Source organism: Cornus florida, unplaced genomic scaffold, assembly GCF_030987335.1.
Source record: "Cornus florida cultivar Cherokee Brave unplaced genomic scaffold, ASM3098733v1 CherokeeBrave_3.0.0_Hap2_Chr06, whole genome shotgun sequence".
NCBI lineage: Eukaryota > Viridiplantae > Streptophyta > Magnoliopsida > Cornales > Cornaceae > Cornus > Cornus florida.
In genome coordinates this window covers 106927622-106952259 of record NW_026775576.1, presented here as the reverse complement: position 1 = coordinate 106952259, position 24638 = coordinate 106927622, and the positions used below count along the sequence as shown (strand labels likewise).

General features: G+C 32.9%; 3 protein-coding genes across 4 annotated transcripts; 1 reads left to right on the top strand and 2 right to left on the bottom strand.

Moving 5' to 3' along the window:
- Positions 1 to 241: 241 nt before the first annotated feature.
- Positions 242 to 11697, bottom strand: LOC132313741 (DExH-box ATP-dependent RNA helicase DExH1). Of its 2 annotated transcripts, XM_059812666.1 has the most exons (16): positions 11331 to 11697; positions 11017 to 11162; positions 10359 to 10458; positions 10052 to 10261; positions 9827 to 9922; positions 8431 to 8706; positions 7457 to 7660; positions 7200 to 7355; positions 6587 to 6679; positions 4918 to 5132; positions 2966 to 3125; positions 2564 to 2837; positions 2282 to 2474; positions 1980 to 2166; positions 713 to 1081; positions 242 to 527 (listed from the first exon to the last, which is right to left on the bottom strand). In XM_059812666.1, exons 1-16 carry the CDS (start codon positions 11622 to 11624, stop codon positions 411 to 413), a joined length of 3090 nt encoding a protein of 1029 aa, XP_059668649.1. In that variant the 5' UTR covers positions 11625 to 11697; the 3' UTR covers positions 242 to 410. The 2 variants fall into 2 exon arrangements, with proteins under 2 accessions (XP_059668649.1, XP_059668650.1); XM_059812667.1 differs by lacking the exon at positions 11331 to 11697 and having other exon boundaries at positions 10359 to 10462; positions 11017 to 11141.
- Positions 11698 to 16919: 5222 nt separating this feature from the next.
- Positions 16920 to 18548, top strand: LOC132314779 (expansin-A23-like). Its single transcript, XM_059813599.1, has 2 exons — positions 16920 to 17070; positions 17929 to 18548. The coding sequence occupies exons 1-2, from the start codon at positions 16920 to 16922 to the stop codon at positions 18546 to 18548; spliced, it is 771 nt and encodes a 256-aa protein (XP_059669582.1).
- A 126-nt stretch (positions 18549 to 18674) lies between these two features.
- LOC132313740 (syntaxin-121) lies at positions 18675 to 21219 on the bottom strand. The gene is made up of 2 exons (XM_059812665.1): positions 20394 to 21219; positions 18675 to 19297 (listed from the first exon to the last, which is right to left on the bottom strand). Exons 1-2 carry the CDS (start codon positions 20895 to 20897, stop codon positions 18899 to 18901), a joined length of 903 nt encoding a protein of 300 aa, XP_059668648.1. The 5' UTR covers positions 20898 to 21219; the 3' UTR covers positions 18675 to 18898.
- Positions 21220 to 24638: the final 3419 nt, after the last annotated feature.

The following is a 24638-nucleotide window of genomic DNA, read 5'->3' as shown; positions in this document are numbered from 1 at the left end:
ATTGAGAACCATATGCATGTCCGACCATTTTGGTTGAACACTTGCCAAAGGACTTGCATAACAATTGCAACATCATGCAGCAGCGCTCTCCTTGTTAAAAATGCAATGCATCCAACAAGGCGATGATGGCGGTGATTGATGTTGATGCCCTGAAGGCGGCATGGGCAAATGTAAGACCACAGAGCTCACAGCCCAATTGGTACATGATTGCTATTAACATCTCTCAACAGAAAAACTGACCTTGAAAGAACTCAAAATTTTGAAGTTTTGACATTCAGCATACACAAAATACAGAAAAGTATCCAATATCTCAGGAGTATATAGGCGCACGTATAAGTCAAAAATGTTAGGACTCATACTACGGGTGTTAGATCACGGAGAAGAAATACATAGATTTAGTATCGTACGTTTTAACTGTGTAGTAACTCAACTACGGCAGCAACAACTCCCTTTCCTTCGACAGATATGTCCAGGCCTGGATCCTCAATCTTCCTTTTAAGAAGCTTGTCAAGTTCCCCTCGCAATTTCTGCAAAATCCATTACCAAATCACTTAATCACACAATCATCTACAAATTGGTCTCTCACTGTTTCTCTACAAAAAATTTATCTTATTTTTGTATTTTTTTGAAAGCTATATCTATACATATTGTATTATATGATACATCTTTCAAGGGGTCGGACAGAAAGAGGAACTCTATAGGGGAATGTTACCCGTATCAAGTCCAAAACACTGTTCGACGCGGAGAAGTGAAGGTATCCTCCAAGCATTTCAATACCCTCTCCAGTTTTGCTCGGAATAAGATTACCGCCAAACATAAGTAGAGCATAATCTGATATGTTTGTTGAATCTCGTACATAAATGCTGGTAGTTTTCACCTTTTCACTATAAACCATGTAAGGAAGAGGGAAAAGATGAATGCCAGCATTGACAGAAGCTGGATGGATGTCAACTTTCCCAACTTCTTTAGTGTAGAATGCAGTTCGCTTTCCTCTTCTTTTGCATTGCACAACGTTTGGGTAGAGCCCAGCACAAAGAATTGCAGATACCATCTCCAAATCGCTACTATATTGGTTATAAGCCTGCAGACATAAACATTAGTTTGTTAAAATCATCTGATCAGCTCTGGCTTTCGGTAATTATCATAGAATAATTCTAGTAACCCAGAATGTAAAAGTAAACATGGGTAAGCAGGAACAAGAAATCCTAAACAGCTAGATATGGATATGGCAAGGACATGACAATATATAAACAATAAGTTTTATTTGTATACATCTATAATATAAGATTACAATGGGACTTTGATTAATTTTCTAATTTTTATACCAAGAACTACATAATGTGGAAGATGAAGCTGCAAAAAATCATAACGATTATTGTGTTACATTTACCACTAGTGCTTTCCTGCTAACTTTTTGCAATTGCAATTATATACTTGTCTAATATTAGGTGGTGTTCATTACATGATAGATTTGTGCCCCATGGATATAATGTCAAATTGTCTTAAAAAAAGAAAGGTCGGACATATATTGTGTGTCAATCCTTTTAAGATTTTCTTTATGGTACATTTGTTATTAGTGTCCAAGATGTGTAGGCAAGTCTCAAAATGATATAAATTATTTGAAATTATGGACAAGTACATGAGTGTGAGATCCTGTCAGATGCCAAGCATGGACACCAAACCTTCATAGAAGCCTCCATGCCTAGAATTTTTCCAAAGAATGCTTTGTGCCCTGGTAAAATGCTCAAGCTATCGAGCACAAAAACATGGATTTGAATCCTATGATAAGGTTAAATTTGTATCCAGTCCACTCCTACCAGCACCGTCTATTAACGAGGACCATACGGGCACCATTTTATTAACCTTAGTAAGAGGATTAATCTTGGGTTGACCAAACAGCAGCAGGTAGTCATATCCAAATCAAAGCGTCAAAAGAATATAATATATTCACGGAAAACAAATTGTGAAAACTAGCTTACATTGGCACCCCTCGATTTATCTACAAAGCCAATGTCCGATAGTAGATCTAAAAACTGGTTTCTCATATCCTCCATCATCTGCAAGGTTATCGGTGATAAGAAATTCTCCCAACAAAATGCTCTTTCCTTCCCATTACGTTTTGCATCCTTCCAACCTTCAAATGCTTGCAGAAGCGCTATGTGGTCACTGCAAAAAAAAGGATAAAATTTTGTATTAGTTATCATATTAATGATCATTGTTGACAAGAAAGTTTTGTTAATCTATCAAAGAGGAGCAGTATGGCTTAACTGAATGGCCTAACCTGCAAGAATCGCCAGCAAATGATCTTTTCGCATCATCAGCTTCCTCTTTCCTGTTTATTGGAAGGACAAATGGGTCCCGATGTGCAAGAGCAGAAGCAATTGTTAAGGCTGGATTAAGACATTGAAAGATGGAACCCATGAGAAGCATCTTTCCAATATTTGGATCCAAAGGGATCATGCATAGATGGCGACCTGTAGAGTGATAAAACGAAAAATTATATTACAAAAATATAAATATATGGGAATTAGTAGGACAACAACAGGTATCCAATAATACACACCAAGTGGAGTAAGCTCTTCTGAATCATCTAGAGATCCAATTGTCTTGAGAAGCTCAATGGCATTTTGAACAGAAAGAGGATCTGGAGGCTGAAGTGCCTTGGACAAAAACAATCCAATGGCCCCAAGCTGCAAGCTTTTGATATGTAGGCACAACTCTTGCAAAGGTGTTCGGAGAATCTCTGGTAATTGATACTGAAGCATAGCATCATGGATCAATTTTGGATACAATTTATAACAAACTCCAGGCTGGACACGGCCCGCACGACCACGTCTCTGTTATCATCTCACCATAACAATATGAAGTTAAAAATCCAAAAGTTGACACATGTAGATGTAGAAAATTTATAAACAAGGACAATGCATTAAGCTCAAGTTAAACTTTCATAGTAAGCTGTGAATACCTGATGTGCTGAAGCCCTTGAAATCCATGATGGCAATAGACAGGCAAGCTTATTTAGAGCATCATAGCTAGTCTCTTTAGCCTTTCCACAATCAATAACATAAACAACATCATCTATAGTTATACTACTCTCTGCAATGTTCGTTGCTAGCACAATTTTCCTGCAAGAGAAGAAATTGATCAGAAATTTAGAAAACCAAACAAGGACTGGAGTCTTCAATGGGTGAATATGTTCACCAAACATAGTACAATGAGTGAATGATAATAAAAACCTTCCAGACCAGTGAACTTATAGGTTCAGTTATCCACAAAATTATCCACCTCAATGATCTGAACTCTACAAACTGGCTTCCTAATAGAGGATAGAGTAAAAACTACAATTGTACAAAAGATAGTAACACAACATAATAAGACAATTTTCTGAAGACAAAAAATATTCAGTTCCACCTGCTCTTCCAGCCATACTCTCTGCATCCTAAAGAACAACAATAAAGATGGTAAACTGTTCCTTAGACAAGCTCCGTAGGACTAATTTATATCCCACTACCCTCTCCATTACTTTAAAACAAAGATGGGAAAAAACATGTATGAAGCAAGAATACAAAAAAAGGACACAAGAGATGAAGTGCTACAGCATTATAAACAAAGGATGCAAATAATGATAAAATATGACATCAATAAAAACTCAAAACTAATACTTACCAGAGTCAATATTGTTAGGCCCAATATAATGCAGCATTTCAAGAGCTTAAAGAAAAGGTGATCATTTAACAAGTAGATAACTGATGTGTGAGGAAAAAACAAGGCAATCGTCATGAAGATGTAAATCTCATTAAGCATTGTCCTTGTTCTTGCCTCTTGGGTCTCCATTTTAAAAAATTCCTATCAAAAGATTGTTTTAAACAATATTCAACCTTTGGATTCACTAAAAGAAGTGCGATATTATTGGAATCAACCAATTTAAGAAACTGATCACAGACTTAGTTTGCAACAGAAAGAAAGATAAGAAACCATCAAATTGTTGACCAAGCCCCCCTGTTTCCTCCCCCGTCCTCGGGAGAAGCCAGGGCCAAACTTCTATTACATGGTAGTAAATATTTTTGTTTTTAATAGAAGTTTCGATGTATTGATATTTTTCATTAATCTCACTAAGACAATCCTTCAAGATTAGGTATCTTTTGTTCAAATGACAACCACCAAAAATTTGTTAGCAACCACTTTTTCTTCTTTGCTAGGATGATTTCAATTCATAGGTCATTTGGGCATGAAGGCTGATATAGTTGCAAAAAGAAAATATTAAGAAGGTAGTAAATAATATTCAGGGAAAAAAAAAAAAGGTTGTAAATACTAGACATAGAAAGCTGAGTTTCCCTAAAATATGTCGTATGGCATGCAATAACACGAACATGGCCCTATGAAAACGCAATATGGAAGCATTGCACCCTTTTGACAACTGTTGGACCATACCTCGTTATTCCTCACACCTGACTTGGTAGAAAACTGCAGGCTGAGACATCAGTCACATCACAGGACCTCGAAGCACACTATTAAAAGACAACATAAGTGCTCGGCAACCTCAAGCACATTCGGCCCTGTAGTGGGAGAAAAGCCTGTGCTTGCCATCAGCAAGTTCCAAATATACTTGCAACTTACAGGCTTGTTTACATTGGTACCAGGTTCACACATCCACTTCAGATTTATACCATCTTCTAAGGTAACCGGCAGGTATCAATTTAGAGGGTGCATTTGAAAATATATATATATATATATATATATATATATATATTTCATATTACATGTATAAAATAGAGAAACTTTAAATGTTAAATGAGAAGAAGATAAAGGCAAGTGCAAATAAAGAAAGAAACATGATAAAATAGAAGATCGAATGAAGACTTATTTATCATGATTCTCGCATCAAAAGATAGAAGCTGAAAATTGGAAGATGCTTGCCTCACGTTCAATGGTGGGCGATCAAATATTTCACGTTGATTAATGGTAGGCATTGAGCCATGAAGTGGAAGGATAAGGAACTTGCTGGGATCTCTTAAAAAGTTGTTTGCTTTAATTCTGTCAAGCAGCTTAGAAATGTCATCCCAACCAGTGAGGAATACAAGAATAGCTCCATCACTTTCATGGCGACAAATGTACTCAATTGTTGTTTCAACCTACAAAAAGTTAGTGAATTTTTAGGAAGAAAAAGGATTTCCAAAGCAACAATTAGTGGAAATATGATTATATGAAAACCTTATGGCATGTATGTCACATCAATGTCTTTAAAATTGATGAAAATGCTGCAGGTTTTGTAATATTTTAACAATATAATCAAAACCTTGTATCAACGACATGATCAAATGGTGCCAGAACATTCTCTCTTTACAACCCATTGAGGAGATCCTGGTCACCTGACTCACCTCTATGTTAACTTAGCAATCAAGATCAAGTTAAGTAAGGAATCCTAGCCCATCTCTCTGTCTGGTTCAAGTAAAGTATGGAAATAGTCTAACTCCAGAAAAGGGATCTAATATCCATTAATATCGGAATTCTTCAATATCCATAAGATTTCAATCTAAATGGACATGCCAATCTAAATGCCCGAATAATTTATTCACCGATAGAATGTTTTTTGCATGAATCAATTTTCAATGTAGATATTTTCAACTTCATGCATGTTCCGGTCACATTTCATGAGTTACAATGCATGATGCATCTAATATATTAACTTGTGCGTCCACAACTCCCGTACAAGAGATTGAGGATTTACCTACAGTTTATTGTACGTTTTTTCCAAACAAAAAGCAAAGAAAGACAGTCGTCAACTGGCACCATGATCAAGATCAAAAGCTGCTAGCAGAGTTCTTTTATTCAAATAAACCCCCCACCACACCCCACCCCCCCTTCTCTCCTTTTCTTCGAGATCGAGATCGAGATCGAGAGGAAAATCACTCAGTATTTTAAGCCATTATATACCATTTAGAAGAAGAAAAAAAATCAGTAATTTGTTTTGGAAAAACTAGGTTATATTTAAACCCATCTGCAGCCAATGTAGCAGGCACAACTGAACTTTATTTCAACTACATTTAATCAAAAATAAAAACAATTGGTCTTTTTTAAAGTTTATTCACCACTATAATGTTTTCAGCAAGAGTCAATATTCAATGTCGAGATTTTCAGCTTCATGCATGTTCCAGTTACAATTCATGAATTACAATGCATCTAATATGTATTAAGAACAGGAGTGAAGCATAACTGAGCAAAAAAATCAAACTATCCTTAGGTCACCAACGAGCCTCTAGCTCAACCTGTATGTCCTCGTCTAACCTACGAGAGGTTGAGGGTTGAATCCCCTACAAGGTATAGAGGGTGTGTGCATTGAGTTGGGTATGTGTTCTTACATACCAAAATGAAAAACAAAATGCGCATCAGAAAAAACTGATAGGTATATGTCCTAATTTAATAATGAAAGGAACTATATGTCTTAGTTACATGATGAAAGGAACTGTATACATTGATCCAAATGCACACCAAAAAGTCATATACAATAAATGTATTTCCTACGGAACAACTTTATGCTAATGGTAAAACAGGTGTTTTATATGGTTAGATTTCTCAAGATACATACCAGACCCAAATCAAGCTGTGCACCAGACCATGCTTCAAGAGATTGTCTTGTACTTGTGCTGTAGCTTTTGTAGTGAGAATCGACGTCGGTGTCCTATACAAAAATGGCTTGTTGTAGTAAGTATCTGGTAGAATAATTGCAGAATTTTCTTAAGCCATAATAATCAAGACAGATATCTCCTTCGGGAAAAACAAAGTTTAATTATATGCAACAATAGCATTAAATTACTGTTTTTCTTTTCTTTTCTTTTCTTTATAGGCATAAAATTACTGAACTAAAATTTTTTGAAATCCACCGATACTGAAAGATTACTTATTTACCGAAGAAAAAAAAAACCAAAAGATGAAACCAAGTCAGTATTACAAAGGTAAATCCCCTCCACTGGGAAACTCAAGAATGTGCCTGGAGCTGTTTAATTTTTACAGATTTGAGTAATAAGCCAACTTGCATTGACATCAAACAAATGAAAAATAAGAAGGTACGTGGACAGGGAAATGTCTACCATTTCAGAAGTACTTACAGGGGGCAACATGATATAAGAACTGCACAGTGACTATATAAGTGAATTTACTAATAGACTCTCTAAAATAATATTTAAGGACCATAACCGTGCCTCAAATAATTCAGTTAAAGGATCTTTCTTAGACTCTTGTTGTCTCCTTCTTCTCCTTGAATTCCCCTGAAAGTTGTCAAACTCTCCTTTTAAACTGTACCGAGTTTTCTCCAATACATCTTCTAGAAACAACTCTGCCACTGGGAAAGGCAGTCCCTGATAAATGTCATTGGAAAATATTGAGTAAAAACAAAGTGCACTAAGAACTTTCTAAATATATATAATTTCAGACCATTATATAAACTGATCAACAGTACCGGGATATGAATGGTCGGAGCATTTCCAAAGTATTTGGAGAACAATTCCGCATTAATGGTAGCACTCATTAGAATAAGACGGAGATCTGGACGTCGAGGAAGAAGGTCACGCAAAATTATTAAGAGGAAGTCCTCATTCATGCCTCTTTCATGGATTTCATCGACTAGCAGATGGCTAACTCCAGTTAAATTGGGATCTTGAACCTGTTAGTTTATAACATCAAATTCAGGAAAGAAAGAAAAAAGTTTCACCGTGTGTATATCATTATCAGAATAAGAAGTTGGGAGTTTTCCTATGGACTATTTACAAGAAATTTGTTATTCAAATGGCATCGGAGAGTACACAAAAGATTTGGGGCTTTTGGAGCATCCTACAATTCTACATCCACCCATCAGTTCTAGTGGCATTTTACAGTCTCCAAATAATGTTATTAAGAGGAAGTCCTCATTCATGCCTCTTTCATGGATTTCGTCGACTAGCAGATGGCTAACTCCAGTTAAATTGGGATCTTGAACCTGTTAGTTTATAACATCAAATTCAGGAAAGAAAGAAAAAAGTTTCACCGTGTATATATCATTATCAGAATAAGAGAGTTTTCCTATGGACTATTTACAAGAAATTTGTTATTCAAATGGCATTGGAGAGTACACAAAAGATTTGGGGCTTTTGGAGCATCCTACAATTCTACATCCACCCATCAGTTCTAGTGGCATTTTACAGTCTCCAAATAATATTTTTATCAATGGAGGATCAGAAAATTGTGCTTCAAGTTATATGTAACTCAAACAAGAACATAACTCCATATTATGCAAATTCCAATTCATAAAATTATTCATTTATAAATAAGGAGGAGGAGGAGGAAGAGCAGGAAAGGCAAAACATAGAATATAAGTGATTGAAATAAAAGCTAAGAGGAAGTCCTAGCATCTTACAACAAATATAACACGTGACTATGTGAGTAACATCACATTACCAGCTGTCGAAGTAATACTCCTGTGGTGCAGAATAACAGCCGTGTTTGAGCAGAGCGCTTTGCCTCCAAGCGGATCTGGTAACCAACAGTTTCACCAAGACTCTCTCCCCTTTCTGAGGATATCCAAGCTGCAACAGAGATGGCAGATATACGACGGGGTTGAGTGCATATTATGCTGCAATTGGAACCACGTAGAGATGATATCTCCTCCTCTAGAATGAACTGAGGGAGCTGTGTAGTTTTGCCACAACCTGTCTCCCCTGAAACCACCAATACCTATATTGCCAAACAAAACGAGTAAAATCAGTTGCAATAATGTAAGAAGTAATAGTGTTAGTCACAAGCGCTAGTACTGGAGGAAAATAAATGTACATAAATCATTAGCTAAATATGCAAGTGATGCATAGAGATGACTCAAAACAATAGGACTGTAACTTTACCCATTGAAAGATGAGGATGGGGAAACAAATTGACCAACTTATACCAGGAAGCGTTACTGCTACCAAGTAATGTGATGCTTATTGAGAGGTAAGTGGATATGGCCTTAGAGCATTTCCAAAGAATTGGGGAAAGGCTTTGTTGAGTTGAGTTCCAGTATATTGTAAATTGTGCTGAAGAGTATGCACAAAAGACCTGCCATTTTTCTGCCTCTTCTACCAGCCAAAATTTTCTCTATGATTTGTAGAGTTTGACACCATTACTTCAGGTGCTTTATTGCATATGGGTGAGTTTTCCATTGGAGGAAAACTTCATAAACTTTACTCATAATATAACTTACAGGTATAGAATACAAGCACATAGGAAACTCCGTAAATTGAAGTTTTTTCATATTTTTTCCAGAGTCAAAGACCATAGAGTTTTAACTTTTAGGATATCACCAGTAAAGGCGGTGGAAACAAATGTCATATTTTGAATATATATCTCATTTAAATCCTAAATTTCAATGTTATGAATGATGGATAGAATTTTCTTTGTTTTGCAAGTAATGATAGAAGGAATATTGGACACTTGTGTAAATGAAAACAACTAGTTATATATTATAATTCTAAAGCATTAGATTTTTATGTGAAAAATATTGTTTTTAATCTATTCTAATTAACATATCATTCATATACAGTTATACTACAAGACACAAGCAATATAGAGAGTACTAATATTGGTACTTGACCCACAATCTAACAAATATAAATTTCTATCAATACAAATATACTAGAACAGTAAAACACTGAAGGAGACAATATGAATTTGAGATCATAATGGCAAACTCCAGGAATATTACATGTATTGTACCAATTTGGCACTAAAAAAATATTACTCCTTTTTTTTATCAAAATGATAAAGATGATGGTGGTGGTGATGCTATGTGATTGCTAGCTTTGATCAGACAGATATATACCTGATTTGCTGCAACAGCTTCCAGAAACTCAAATTTCACCTTAAATGCAGGAAGCTTTTCTCTGAATGACTGCATTGCCTTCACACTCTCACTTGCCTGCAATTAAAATTAACTACACACGCTAATCGGAACTCTTGGAAGTTAATCCAAAACTATCCGCGTTCCCGGAAAGCTATAATAACAACAGCTACAGATGTCTTAAATCAGCCAGAGTAGAACATGTACCTTCATTCTTTCCTGTCTTTGTTTCAGTTCGGTGTTAAGTCTCTCCTTACAATTCTCCAACATTGGGATAGGTTTTGTTATATTGACATCACGAGAAGATTGTTTTGGACCCTGAGAGGATGCACTTGGCAAATTATCATCAGATACTGTCCCTTGTGAACTATCCAATAGATTCCCAACTCTTCTTTCAGTTTCTGTAGACATTCGTATCTGCAAAATAGTTGAAAATGAAAAACAAAATGTTCATTGTAGTGATATTACACTACTCAGTGACATTATACTACTCTGTGAATTCGATCACTTGTACCTCTTTTTGTGTTGATCCATGACGTTCATCAAGGTCTGCCCGGTAATTTGGCAATGGAACTTTGCTCACAACAAGTGTGTTCCCTTTGTTGTACGCATGGCTTTCTTTCGACAAATATAAAACCACAAAAGAAATAGTAAGATTAAGCTTAATCATGATTACTAAGAAAGGAGTATTCTTCGAATCAAGGTCTTACAAATTATTCAGCTTTCACATTAAACATTGAAGTGAATTCCAGCAAAACAAAAAAACACTTATGACCCATCTGAAACACTTTAGCCATGCTACTAAATTTAATAACATATTATTCAAAAACCTAAATACACATTTTCCAGATTTTTTTAATTTAGATTATGCTACTATTTCATGTTGTTTCTTCATTTTGCACGTTTTGCATACCCACTTCTTTCAAAGAAATTTCTTTTCACCCAGAAAGAAAAATGAGACTCGAGGCACATCACGTATATGTTGCTAGGCCTAAAGATGCCCTAATTGCAAATTGGAATTTGCCCAAGCACCTTATGATCACGTCTCATAAAGAAACCATGACACCTCAAAAAAAAAAAAAACCATGATCACAGCGGCTCTATTTACAACAGTAACAAGTTCCAATAAAACATGATTCACGAAGGATTATAAGTACTCCATGTAGACTTACAAGTAAAGCCCCAGCTCAAAAGCCATATCAGACAAAGTTTGCTGATCTCCGCGGCTGTAATTACGCTTAATTATCATCTCCTCCTCTCCACCTGTCTTCATTTGCTCCATCTTACCCCACCACTCATTCTCATCAAGAACCTCCATCTGACCAACATCGCCATCGTTTTTAGAAAAAGAAAAAGGTACACGGATATACACATCACTATATTTATACGTATATATGAATCTGGAATTGCAATTTCTGATAGTGCCAAAAATCTAGAATGAAGAATAAAACGGAACATGTGTGGAATGGTATAAACATACACACACCTCGACTGCGTTTTGTCTCAGACGCTCGGCTCGCCAGACGGGATCCCACCACCGCTGCTCGCCGCGTCCACCGCCTCCTCCACCGCCACGGCGCCCGCCGCCTCCTCCACCGCCACGGCGCCCGCTGCCGCGTCCTACGCCGCCGCCTCGTCCTCCGCCACGCCGCCCACCTTGGAAGTTGGGGCGATGAGACATGGCTATTGTTGAGATGCGCAGACTAAAATGGAACCTCCTTAGCGCTGGCACGGAAGATGAGAACACCAAAGTGCTAGTGCCCAAGAGGCGAAGAGACATTAAGCACAAGTGCTGTCAGACTAGAGAGAAGTTTATATGTACTCTCGTGTACTGGGTCTGGGATGTGATCCTCTCGGACACCTTCTTTATTTTTCATTTTTTCCCGCAATACCTTCTAAAAACATCTATAGCAATATGTTAAAAAAAAAAAATTATGTAAAATATACACCGTAAAACAATTGTTATAACTAAAAATAAATAATTTAAATTTTTTTTATATAAATTTTTTATAACACATTAAATTTATACCAAAAAATATATATATACACAACGATTGATAATATTAAGTTACGCTAACTTAAACTTGCTTTTTATTCGTTAGGGATAAAAGTGGAGGAAAAAAAAGAAGAATTGAACAAATTTTTTTGTAAATAAAAAGAGTAACAGTGTAGATGGGTTATCCTACGTTCTTAACAAATTTTTATCTCTTTAAATATGTAAAAAAACAGATAGTGAAAGACAAGTAATGTTATTATGAATTTTTTTTCTAAATAAGCAGGAAGGCAAGTGGTGCATTCTCTTAAATATATATATATATATATATATATGTTGTACTTCTTTATAGACTGATGGTGATTTAGGCACGGTATTTATGGCAAAGCTAACTGTGGCACCATGCCATTCTCCTATCTAACATATGTGTGACCCTTCCAAGTAGGACCGACCTATTAATTTTAAGAGCGTAGTTTATACCCATCTCTCTCTTTTCAGAGTATCCGCACCGTCCTAAGCTAAAGCCGAATTTTAGCGATTTGGAGATCTAAAATCACTCCATCATATTCGCAGAATTGGGCGTGGCCCACAATAGCTCCTGGGCCGACTCACGGAATACCGCAAAACCGAGTTCAATCGTGGGAATTTTTTTTTGTTTTTTTCCTTAACCAAAACTTTTAAACGGTTAGTACCGAACAGTTAAGGTACTGGTTGGCATAATGGTTTTTTTTGAAAAAATCCAAAAAAAAATAAATTTTGAACTCATTTTAAAAATAAAATAAAATAAAATAAAATTCATTAAATAAAAAATATATTGTTTAGGTACTGTTTGTCCAAAAAAAAAAAATTTAAAAAACCTTTTTTTTTTGTTTTTCCCTTAAAATTTGTTTTTATTTTTATTTTTATTTTTTTGCTTTAAATTTTTAATGTCTGCCACAAATAGTGTATTTGGCTATTTAAATTTTTTTTTCCCTTAAAATTTGTTTTATTTTTTTTTTTTGTAATTCTTAGTCTATTTATTTTCTTTTTCCAATTTAGGATGTTGTATTGTTTAATTTATTTTTTTGTTTTTAATCCATAATGGTTAATGTATAGTTTAAAGTTATAATATCAATCTTAGTTTTTTTTAATAATTTGCAAAAATATTATTTGATTCAAAAATATTACCATTGAGAAACAATATCATTTTAAATATTAAAAAACCATTACATAATAAAATTATAGCATACGAAATATAGCCGTTTGGAAAATTAAAAAATTATATACATACATATATATATATATATATATAGAGTGAAAATTCAAAGAGCTTGATAGAGTGCATATTTCTGGAGAGCGAAAACTGCTAATGTAACTCTTAGAAAAACTAAAATGGTATTTTTGGGGAGCCAAATTCGAAGAGACTGGTGGAGATGGCCTTAGTCATAAGTAAAATTATGATGTCCTTCCTTTTCCCTCCTCATTCCTCGGTTAAGGAAGGTTTCTTTTTTCTCTTTTTTTGTTGTCAATCCTCTAAAAAAGCAAAACAAAAATAAAAATCATGTTTTATAATATCTTTTATTTTTCTATAATAGAAAACGTTTCTTTTTTTTTTCTTTTTCTTTTTTTTTTGTGACTAAAAGAATAAACATAAAAAATATGTTGTTTTTATGTTTTCACCACTAAAAGGCCAAAAAGTTTTCACTATTATTACTAATACTAATGCTACATATAAAATATTAATAAAAATATATATTTAATATATAATCATATATTAAAATAGTGTAAATTATTATTTTTATTTATTTTATATAATATTATTAAATTATTATGTAACTGATATTTTATATTATTATATGCCTATATGGCTATATTATATTATATGTAAATATTAAACTATAACTAATTTATAATATTATAATACATTGTATGTTTTATTACATATAAGATATATTATTTAATATTTAATATTTTTATATTATATTATGTGTTAAATATATTATATATCACGTGATAGTATATATACATTTATTGTGTACATGATGCATATACATATATAATTGGTGAGAATATTATATTTATTATAATATACTATATGTTAGATATATTATATACCACATTATAAATATATACATGATGCATATACATGTACGTGCATCCCTAATCGGTTAGAATATTTTTGTCCTAATATATCTTCTTTTGTAGTTATATATTTTGTATTATTAAGTTTTGTGATTTTAAATTAGACATTGTATTTTATTATCATGCACCGAGTATTATTAATATCTCTAAAATAATTAAATTGCATACATATTTTAAGGCTTTCTATTACTAATTAAAAAATTAAAAATAATCTAATTTTTTTAAAAATATTATGTACATCTTATAACAAATATGTATTACTAAATACTATTACTATTTCATGCTTTTAAAATTGTGGCAATAACAAATGTTAATAAACTTTATTTATACTTTTTACTTTCATGAGTGAAAGCCAAATCATGTTTCTACTTTTTCAAAACTGATAAAAAATTAAAGCAAAAACATTATTGTAATGTATTCAATGATTAGTATTAGTGAGAAGATTCATTTTTTTTTTTCTCTCTCTCCTAGTTTCCTTTTGACATTTGTGACTTTTGATTTTCATTTGTTGTATTATTTTATTATTAACCTTGTTATAATGTAAAATCATAATTATGAAAGTAGAAGACATCACGTGTCGTTTGTATGATTGGATTATTCTTCATGCCTAGAAGTCTGTGCTCGAGTCTTGCACTTTCCCTTTCTCTCTAACTACTACTTTCCCTTTCTCTCTAACTACTAGCATTCTTGCTACGGAAAATATATATCAAAAGACAAGAATATACAAACCTATATATCAAAAGACAAGAATATACAAACCTTAAACCTAAAGGAGGTCTATAACAAATAAAATCCTAATATTTTAACAAAGAAAAATAATAATTACACCGAAGTAACTCTAAATTCTCTTTCTTTCCTTTTTCTCTCTCCTTACTTATCTTCCCTACAAATCAATAAATCAGTTTTTCTCTCTCCTTTCTCATCTTTACTGCTATTAATCTCCTTGCATCAGGCATTTCCAATCATGAATGCCCACCTTCTTACCGTCTCCCTGACCACTAGCGGCAATCTAATCTATTATATGAAAGATATAATATCCATATATATGGTATTAAAGTTATAACAGAAAATTGTACATCGCGAATTGATATTTTTCTTGATTGATGAAGATAATTATTTAAAATTTAATTTTTAAAAAAAAAATTTGCAGGGACGCCTTATTTCACTTTGATTTCCAAAAAGACGTCGGTATTTAAAACTCTAATTTTTAAAAAAGATTACATACAATACAAGTACAAACTATATAATAAAATAAAATATTAAAAAAAGGGTTTTATTTGTGATATTTTTGAAGTTAAATTTGCAAGGTTATGAGCAGTGGTGGTGATTGACGTGCTTGGATGACAGGTGGTTGTTTGTATTTTGGGAGAGACGACCTACGTGTTTCAGTAATTACTTTAATTAAGAAACGCGTGAATTTTGATAACAAAGAAAATAGGTTAGAGTCTTCGATGTGAGTATCAATACTCTTTAAAAAATTCCAAATCTTTAACATCATGATTCATGATCACCTGTCTTATTTAAAATTAATAACTCCGTCCACCTTAACTATCTTTCTCCTTCTATTTCATTACAAATCATATTTCCTTTAATATTTAATGCGTTAGAATATTTTTTAATTAATTTATTCCATGTTAATTTCGGGGGTTTTCACTTTTTCTGACCTCTTAGGTAAGTACATCTTTCCTCTTCAGTGATTCACCTAAAATGTTAAATTTAGATTTTTAATATAGATGACTTTTTAGTAGTCAACTTATTTGGCCTTTGTATACTTTAAAATTTATTTTTTTTAATATAAGAAAAAGAGAAAAAATAGCAAAACTTATAATCCAAACCCTAATATAACTCAATAATTTGAATTTAATTCTGCCTATATATTCGTTTGAAACACCCTTCAAATAATTAAAATTAAAAATTACATGTTTTTACAAGTATTTTTTAGTAAATAAAAACCCTAATTTACATAATTTCACTTAAAACTTTTTATAGTTATATTTTGATTTGGTATTTTCTGATTACGGTTAAATTTTTAAGAGATACCTAAAGATATACAGAAGTTGAGAAAATGAAGAAGAGAATATATATATAAAATAAAAAATATTAGTAAAGAATCCAGTATAATTGTTTGCTCTTATTTTTTTTCTTCAATTGTTAATTTGTTTAGTTTATTAAAATAGGAAACACAGATGTATAAAAAAATAAAGTGTATTATGTATATAGAGGACATTCATATTTTTTTAGTTATTGTCACATCAGATTCAACATACAATTTCGAATTAAATTTCTAAATGTGTAGTAACAATCAATTATTAATTGTCGTAAAAAATTATTAGATAGTTTTAGACTATATAATCCAGTCCAATCAAAATTCTCCAACTAAGAAATGTGAACCTAATGTTAAATAAGATTATCTAAAAGTGAGTTATAATTGTATTGGACCATCAAATGACCTGTAGTCTGAGCATAAAATAATTAATTCGACCTAAAAGAGTAAAATAATTTATTCATCCTCATTAAGTATCAATTTATTTTATTGAGCAAAAAAAAAAAAAAAAGGTATCAATTTATTAATTTCATATCAAAGAAAAAATACTTACCTACTCAGTGAGTTGGTGATCCCTATTCAGAGTCCAATGTGATCAAATCCCAAATACTTTGTAATTAAAAAATAGGAAAGTAATAAATAAAAAATAATAATATTTTTTTTGGGAATAAATTCAGCCACCACACACCATTTTTTCTTACTTATTACTTTCCTAATTTTGTAGTTACACATGTGTATTTGTGATGATTGGACCACATAAACGATGAATACAAATCACCTACTTATGATGAGTAGGTAAGTATTATACTTTCACTTAATCTCCTTCTTCATACCTTATTTTCTTTGCCTATAAATTTTGCATTATTGTTCAAAGTAATTTAAAAAAAGATTATTATACCTAGCTAGATAGAATTAACATGGAAAGCCATCAATCTGTGAGTAAGTTTGGGTTGCTCATGGCTCTCATTGCTTTCACTAGTGGTTCAATCGGTACACTTGGTGATGATTGGCAGTGGAATAAAGCTCACGCAACATTTTATGGTGACATGGAAGGCGGAGAGACTCTGCGTAAGTTTACACTGATTATTTCCAGTCTTTTTCATAAGGACTATCATCATGATGTGGTCTCATGATATATAATATTTCTTCCGGCTCAAAAAGAGTATCGTGTGTTTGGGGATTGTGATTTACAAACTGTGTGTAAAAACTCATCATTTTTATTTGCATATTTATCTCATGTCGAATTTTGATTAATCAGAGTATATAATCTCTAGACAATTATACTTTTATTGCAAGGAATTCTTAGACCATCATTTATCTCAAGCTCTACATCATTTGTTTCCTTCGTCTATTCATACCCGCACTCAATTCAGGCTATTAGCTTGTTTTTTTTTACGTGTTAGATGGGAACACAACTGACATGATACCAGGGAACTAAACTGTGAGAGCTTCATATGTATTAATGTGTGTTTTGAGTAAATTGGTTAGTAGGTGTTCCATTCTCACCTCTAATGCGATTCAATTACAATTACACACATCCTATTTAATTATAAAATTAGTGAAGTAATAAATAAATAAAAAATAGAAAAGATGGGTGACTGATTTACTAAAAAAAAAATTGTTTTCTTTACTTCTTCCTTGATTCTGTGAGAATTGAGAGGAGTCCGTATCTAAGTATTGTCCATTAAATATTAGATATATATAATTGATAGTTTAACATAGTATATGGTATAAGAATTTTAAGATCCATTAATTCCTCTGCTGTTTAAAAATTTTGGAACAATTGATTGATAGTAATATTCTCAAATGAAACAATTGATTGATAGTAATTATGTTTTTAAATTTGTGAGATTATTTGACATATATATGTGTGTGTGTGTGTGTGTAATTCATGACATACTCTAATTAATGCATATATGGGCGCAGAGGGAGCTTGTGGATATGATAATGTAATTAAGCAAGGCTATGGACTGGCGACAGCTGCATTAAGCACAGCCCTATTTAACAATGGAGCGACCTGCGGAGCCTGTTTTGAAATATATTGTGTAGATTCACCATGGTGTATTAAAAATGCTGGTTCAATCCAAGTGACTGCCACCAATTTCTGCCCTCCCAACTACACAAAGACTCACGACATTTGGTGCAACCCACCCCAGAAACACTTTGACCTCTCCATGCCAATGTTCCTCAAAATTGCAGCGTACAAAGCCGGGATCGTCCCGGTTTCGTTCCGCAGAGTGGTGTGCCAAAAGAGAGGCGGTATACAGTTTGAGCTCAAAGGAAATCCCAACTTTTTGCTTGTGTTGGTGTTCAATGTTGGAGGCACCGGGGAAGTGGCGGGTATGAAGGTGAAGGGTTCAAAGACCAACTGGTTGACCATGACTCGCAACTGGGGCCAAAATTGGCAGACCGGGGTACCCTTGCAAGGACAGAGCTTGTCCTTCCAAGTCACTGCCAGTGATGGTAAGATAGTGGAGGCCGATTTTGTTGCGCCACCAAATTGGCAGTTTGGCCAAACATATCAATCATCTAAAAATTTTTGGTGATTACGTGTTCCTGAATGTACGTCTTTAAATAAAGAAAATCAACTCATGCATGTGTGCCAACATTAATAATGAATTATATATTTCTAAAAAAAATTCAAAAACATCCAATGAAAACACCCTAAACAGTTTTAAAATTCAAATCGAATTTCAATTAGAATACCAATACTGTTCATCGATCCAGTTTAAACTTCGACAATATATATACGTACTATATATAAACTATATACAGTACCTCGGATGCAATTGCATGATAACATCACATATGCAACGCGTACGATGACACACATCAAAACAATCCAACCTAATAGTAGTACTGTTGCTGTTGTTCAGGCTCATATATTCTACAGTACTTAATTCCATGGCTTCACAACAAACAGAACAATAAACAAGATGATAATAAGCAACAATATGATCCCATAACAGCTCCACTTTCTGCTATTGATCTGTAACCTCTTGGCCTTGTGGAGCTGCTGGGTTCCACCTCTGACGTAGGAGTTGGCCCTGGCCACCTGGCTCTCAATGTCGTCCAGCTCCTCTCCCTGGGCTTGCACCAGCACAGCCATGTCCATGAACACTTGGTTCAGCTCTTTCAGGTTCCTCTCAATCTCCTTCACCGCCTCGTGCCTCTCCTGAATCTCCATCACTGTCTCAATCACTTTTCCCCTCCCTTGCTCCTGAATTGCTGTTGCCAAGAACGTCTCGCTCTCTCCCGTCGATATCAGCCGGTCTATCACCGCCTCCTCCGCGTTCTATATAGATAGAGATCACATTCACCACCAAATTAGACATACATGATTCTTTTTGGTACAAAATTATCAACACCAGGCCAAAGCCGAACCACCACATTCTTAATTTTTAGCTATACATGGAAAAAATGATAAATTCATTCCAATATGTTCTTTAAAGAATACTATATAACTAGTAGTAGTAGGGGTCAATCTTTATAATTTTCATAGGATAAGAATTTCAGACTCCAACTAATTAAGTTTAATTTTGTCAAACAAAAGGCTATGGATAGTAGATCGAGTTCATAGTAAATACTAAAAAAAAAAAAAAATCCAAAACTATTATGAAAAAGAAATATTAAAAAAAATATATAAATTGGTAATTTTCATGTGAACTTTTGTGTTTTCAAATCATAAAATAATATTATCATATAACTTTCTAATGCAGTATAAAATTTTCATTCAAACCAAGTACATCTATAATTCTATATATGTATGAAAAAAATAAAAAATAAAACTGTTATAAGAATAACAAGTACTCGGTCAATATGTGCGGGCTGTGACAAAAATAAAAAAAATAAAAAATAAAAAATAATAAATGTGGGCGGACCCACCAGCCCTCTCTCGTACCTTAGAAAATAAATCATTTTCCACGGTCAAATTATACACATATCCAACGTATACGAACTTTTTTCTTTTCCTTTTTCTTTTTTTTTTGTTATCCTAACGTATACGCACATTGACAGCGAGAGTTTTTTTTTATTCTTTTATTATTATTATTATTTGGCAAATAAGTAGCAAATCAATCTTTATAAATTTCATCGTGAAAACTTGAAATAATAAAATGAGGAGAGATGACTATCTATCAAGAGAATCATGCCTCATCGGTGGAAGTCCAGTGCCTGCCTCCCTCACAAATAAAACGTAAGACCTTAAGACTTCAATGAATGAAAAAATCAAGTAAAAAGATTGAAGAGAAATAATTCAACGAATTCGCAAATTATACAAGTTTTTTTTTTTTTTAGAAAAAAGAAGACTTTATTGGGTCAATATTTTTATTGTGAATTAGTTATTGGAGTATAAAATAAGACAGTTGCAGGGAATTAAGTTTGTGTCTCACCTTTCCGGTGACCGTATAATAGCGGCGTTGAACGGTATCTCGATACTCGGTAGCAATCTGTTGGCGGAGGCTGTTGAAAGAATTCATGGAGTCCTGCAGTTTCTTGCGGAGGCCGTTGACGACGGACGTCCTGGTCCGGTCGGAGGAGCTTCCGGGTCCACAGCCGGGGAGGCGGCGGCTATCGGCGTTGGAGCGGTCAAGGGACTCGAGACGGGTTTTAATGAGCTTGGCCTTCTTGAGCGAGGAAGTAACGTCGTTGTCCATGCGTGATCGGAGGTCCTTGACGGACTTGGCGTTGTGGAGGGTCTTGCTTTGTTCATGAGCTGTTTGAAGGTTCTTGTAGAGGGTTTCCACGTCTCTGAGCTCATGTTTAATGGCTTCCACATCTTTGAAGAACTCATCCAGGTTGACCCCGGCTCCGGTGGCCGATGAATCCGACAACTCAACTTCACCGGAAGGACGTTGGGGAGAGGGAGAGAAAGAGTTGGCGAGGAGGTCATTCATTTTGAGTACTGCTTAATACTATTTTGATGCAACTTGTAATGGAGTAATCAGGGCTAGAGGTGGATTTGGGAGAAGATGAAATAAGATTGGCTTTTAGAGGAGAGGACTGGTTTAATTTCTAGAGAGAGAGGGGGGTTGAAACCGCGGGAAGCGTCTTGAATGGCTGCGGGTTGGGTAATACTCGTCAAAGAAGTTGCCAGTTCAAATACTCGTCAAAGAAGTTGCCAGTTCTAGATGAGGAGAAGAGAGAGTCAACTGGTGTTAAGGATGAATTGCATATATGTGTAGAGAGAAAGTCTCAGGAAATACATCAGAAAGAGGGACAGAAAATGATTTCAAATATAAAAATTGTTCCGTAATTTAATATTATATAGGGTAAATTATATTGACTTGTTTAAGGTTTGAATAAATTATATATGGTAAAATTTGTCTTTATGTTTCAATAAATTATATGCAAATAGGGCGTTTGACAAAAAGTTAGCGTTTGACAAAAAGTATTTCACTGACACAAGGGATTAATTTACTTCAAAAAAAAAAAAAAAAACCTTAATTACACATTATTTTCTCTTTCACAATCTCAATTCCCTTTTTCTTTTTACAATTTTCTTTCTCATATCTATATCTATATATAGAGTCTTCAAACTCAAATCACTATTTTCTCTTTCACAATCTCAATTCTATTTTTCTCTCTACAATTTTCTCCCTCATATCCATATCTATTTATAGAGTATTCAAACTCAAATCCTTGTTGGACAATGATTAATTTGCTTACAAGGAATTACTATATCAGTCACCAACTTTAAAATAGATATACAACTTCTTCCTCAAATCTTTGGTTTTTCCCCCCAAGGCTTTCGCTTCCAAAACAAATTAGGAAACTGTTTCTCGCAACATCCAATAACTCACATTAGGAATTTGTTTATCGCAACTTTCAATAACTTACTGTCCAAGTTGAACCTATACAACCCCAGTTGAACCGGTTCAACTTTTGCAGTAACCAAATCCATAAAACTACACACACATGTTGAACCAGTTCAATCCCACTTAAATCGGTTCAACTTTGACAATAACCAAAGATAATCCAAAATCCGCAACTTTAAATACCCCAATTCTTCATGTTATCAACACGTGATCAAAATATATCTTCACCTTGAACAAAATATCTTCATAGCTCCACCTTAACTAAAGATTTCACCACCTCAAATAAAGCACTACGGTGAAATTGAGAAACACTCTAACAAAAACATCTTAATTAATTTTATATTTTGATGAAATGACATACATTAATTTTAAGTAAGGTAATATAGTGTTTATCGGCAAAATATAAAAAAGGTAGTAGAGTCTTTTGATTTGATATATATTTTTTATTAAACTAATATTAAAATAGATAAGAATATAAAAGATATTTCAAACTTTTGGGAGAAGTCAAAGTAATAAAGGTGAAATATTCTATCAATATGTAATTTATCCAAACCTCAGGAGAGGTCACTATAATTTACCCTAAATTAAACATGGAAAGACCATTTAGTGTTTAATGCTTTAACCTCCTCTAAACTTGGCCATAGCAAAAAAGTGACTTTTTAATGAGAAAAGTCAATAATGTCCTTATATTATAATAATATAATCTCTTCTTCCCAAAATAAGTCTATTTTTTTAGAATCCAATTTTTTAAGAGATTGATTTTTTTTTTTTTTTAGCGCGTCCACAATAATGTGATAGTTTTCATTTTATAGGTTCAATACAAGAATGTTAAATTGGTAATGTTACCATTTTCAAATGAGACAAGCTTTTTGGAATGGATAAAAATAGAAAGATGAATACTTATTTTGAGACAAGGGAGTGACAATATTGTTGTCGTATAAAATTTGGTAAAAAATTACTAGAGGTGTCATTGAGCTGCGTCAAATTTATAAAAAGGTTAAAATAATAAATCATGGACTGTCTACCAATATATAATTTGTTCAAACCTTAAAAATTAGTAGTGTAATTTACCTTATTATATATGTACTTGGAAAATGCTTAAAAATAAACTTTCTAGTTTCTAAGCTATTGAATGGGATGGTAGGATTTTGGAATTACCTTCTTAAATATTTGAAACTCAAAGAGTTAATCCATTTAATTAAAAATTATATATATATATATATATATCATGCTCTGTTAATAAACTAACAATATAGAAATGACAAGGGAATACATAATTAGAGGGTTAATTGCAAAATTGATATTACACAGGGGTAGACTGGGTAGTTATAGTTTACTTAATAATAATTAAAGGCTCGGGTCAAGAGTTCCTCGCTAGATTAGCCAGATTAATATTGGATGACGTCGTGGAGGTCCAGATTAATAAAGCTCTAAACACTTTCGTCTTGATTAATTACATTGTCGTTTGATTAATTACCTCCTACATCATGCGAATTTCATTTCAAAACTAGTGATATGTTTGAAAATAGTTTCTAAATAAATGTAAAAGGAGATTTTTTCCAATCCGCAAATTGTTGTGACTCTTAATTTTATAGGTAATATGGAACAAATAAATAGATAACTTACCGCTGGTTTATTTGTATGTAAAATATTTTTTTTATTTTTTGTTGGTGTTGTAAAAAATTTATAAAAAAAAACATTAAATTTAATAAAAATAACATATTCATTAATTTTTGACAATTTATTTTATACACCCTACTTGATAGATTGGACCTCAACCTCGACCTTTACATTTACCAAATATGGAAAACTAAAAATAAAAAATATTTTAGCTGAAAAAGAAAAATAAAAATATTTTTCAAAAAAGATATTTTAGGTAAAAAAAAAATTGAGATATAATTTTTTTTTTGGTGGCTAGTGCTCCTACTTTTTTAGTGAGACTAATCCAAGTGAAACACTTAATAGATTCCAATGTCACATGTTAATTTTAATTTTAAAATTTTATTATGAGATACATCACCTTCAATGGTGGATAACATGATTTTTTTTTCTCTTGTATGTTTGGATTTAAATTATTTTTTATTTTTTTGGTGTTTGGTTGTCGTAAAATAGTTATAAAGAAAAAAAAATAAATAAAACTTAACAAAAAGTAATTTATCCATTAATTTTTTACAAGTTATTTTATATGTCCCGCCCGTTAGACTCGACCAACCTTTGCCAAACACCGAAAATTTTTAAAAAATTATTTTATATCGAATTCAAGAGAAATAACATGTTAGATTTTTTCCCCCTACTTTTTACTAGGGACAAATCCCCTTAAGAATGGTATATTATTTGTATTTTAATAAAAAAAAATTATAATGATCTGATAAAAGTAAAACTAAAAAAATGGTCTTCTATTAATTTTCATGACTGAAAATTTATTAAGAATATAAATTCTTATTTAACAAAGCTTTTTTTTTTCAAAGAAAATTATCATTAATTAGAAAGAGAGTTACAATCAATTAGTTGTTGCAAAATGCCAAAAAGACTTTTCTGGACCGATGGTTAAAAAAGGAAAAAAATAGTAAAAATAGAAACAGTGATACTCACGCGGTCTAGTAGCATGTTCTGGGCTCAACTTTAAAGTAGATATTTTGAACTCGAGCCAAGCTCCCACTTCTATGTTCGAGCTCTGGATCAAATCCAGTTGAATTGAAACTGATTTTAAAAAGAGTAATTCTATTGTGCGAGCGCTCTCGCAAAAAGTTTAAAAAGCTCCACCTTATAAGTCACATGATTCATTTTTTAGAAATTTGGGAGAAATAATAAATTAAGAAA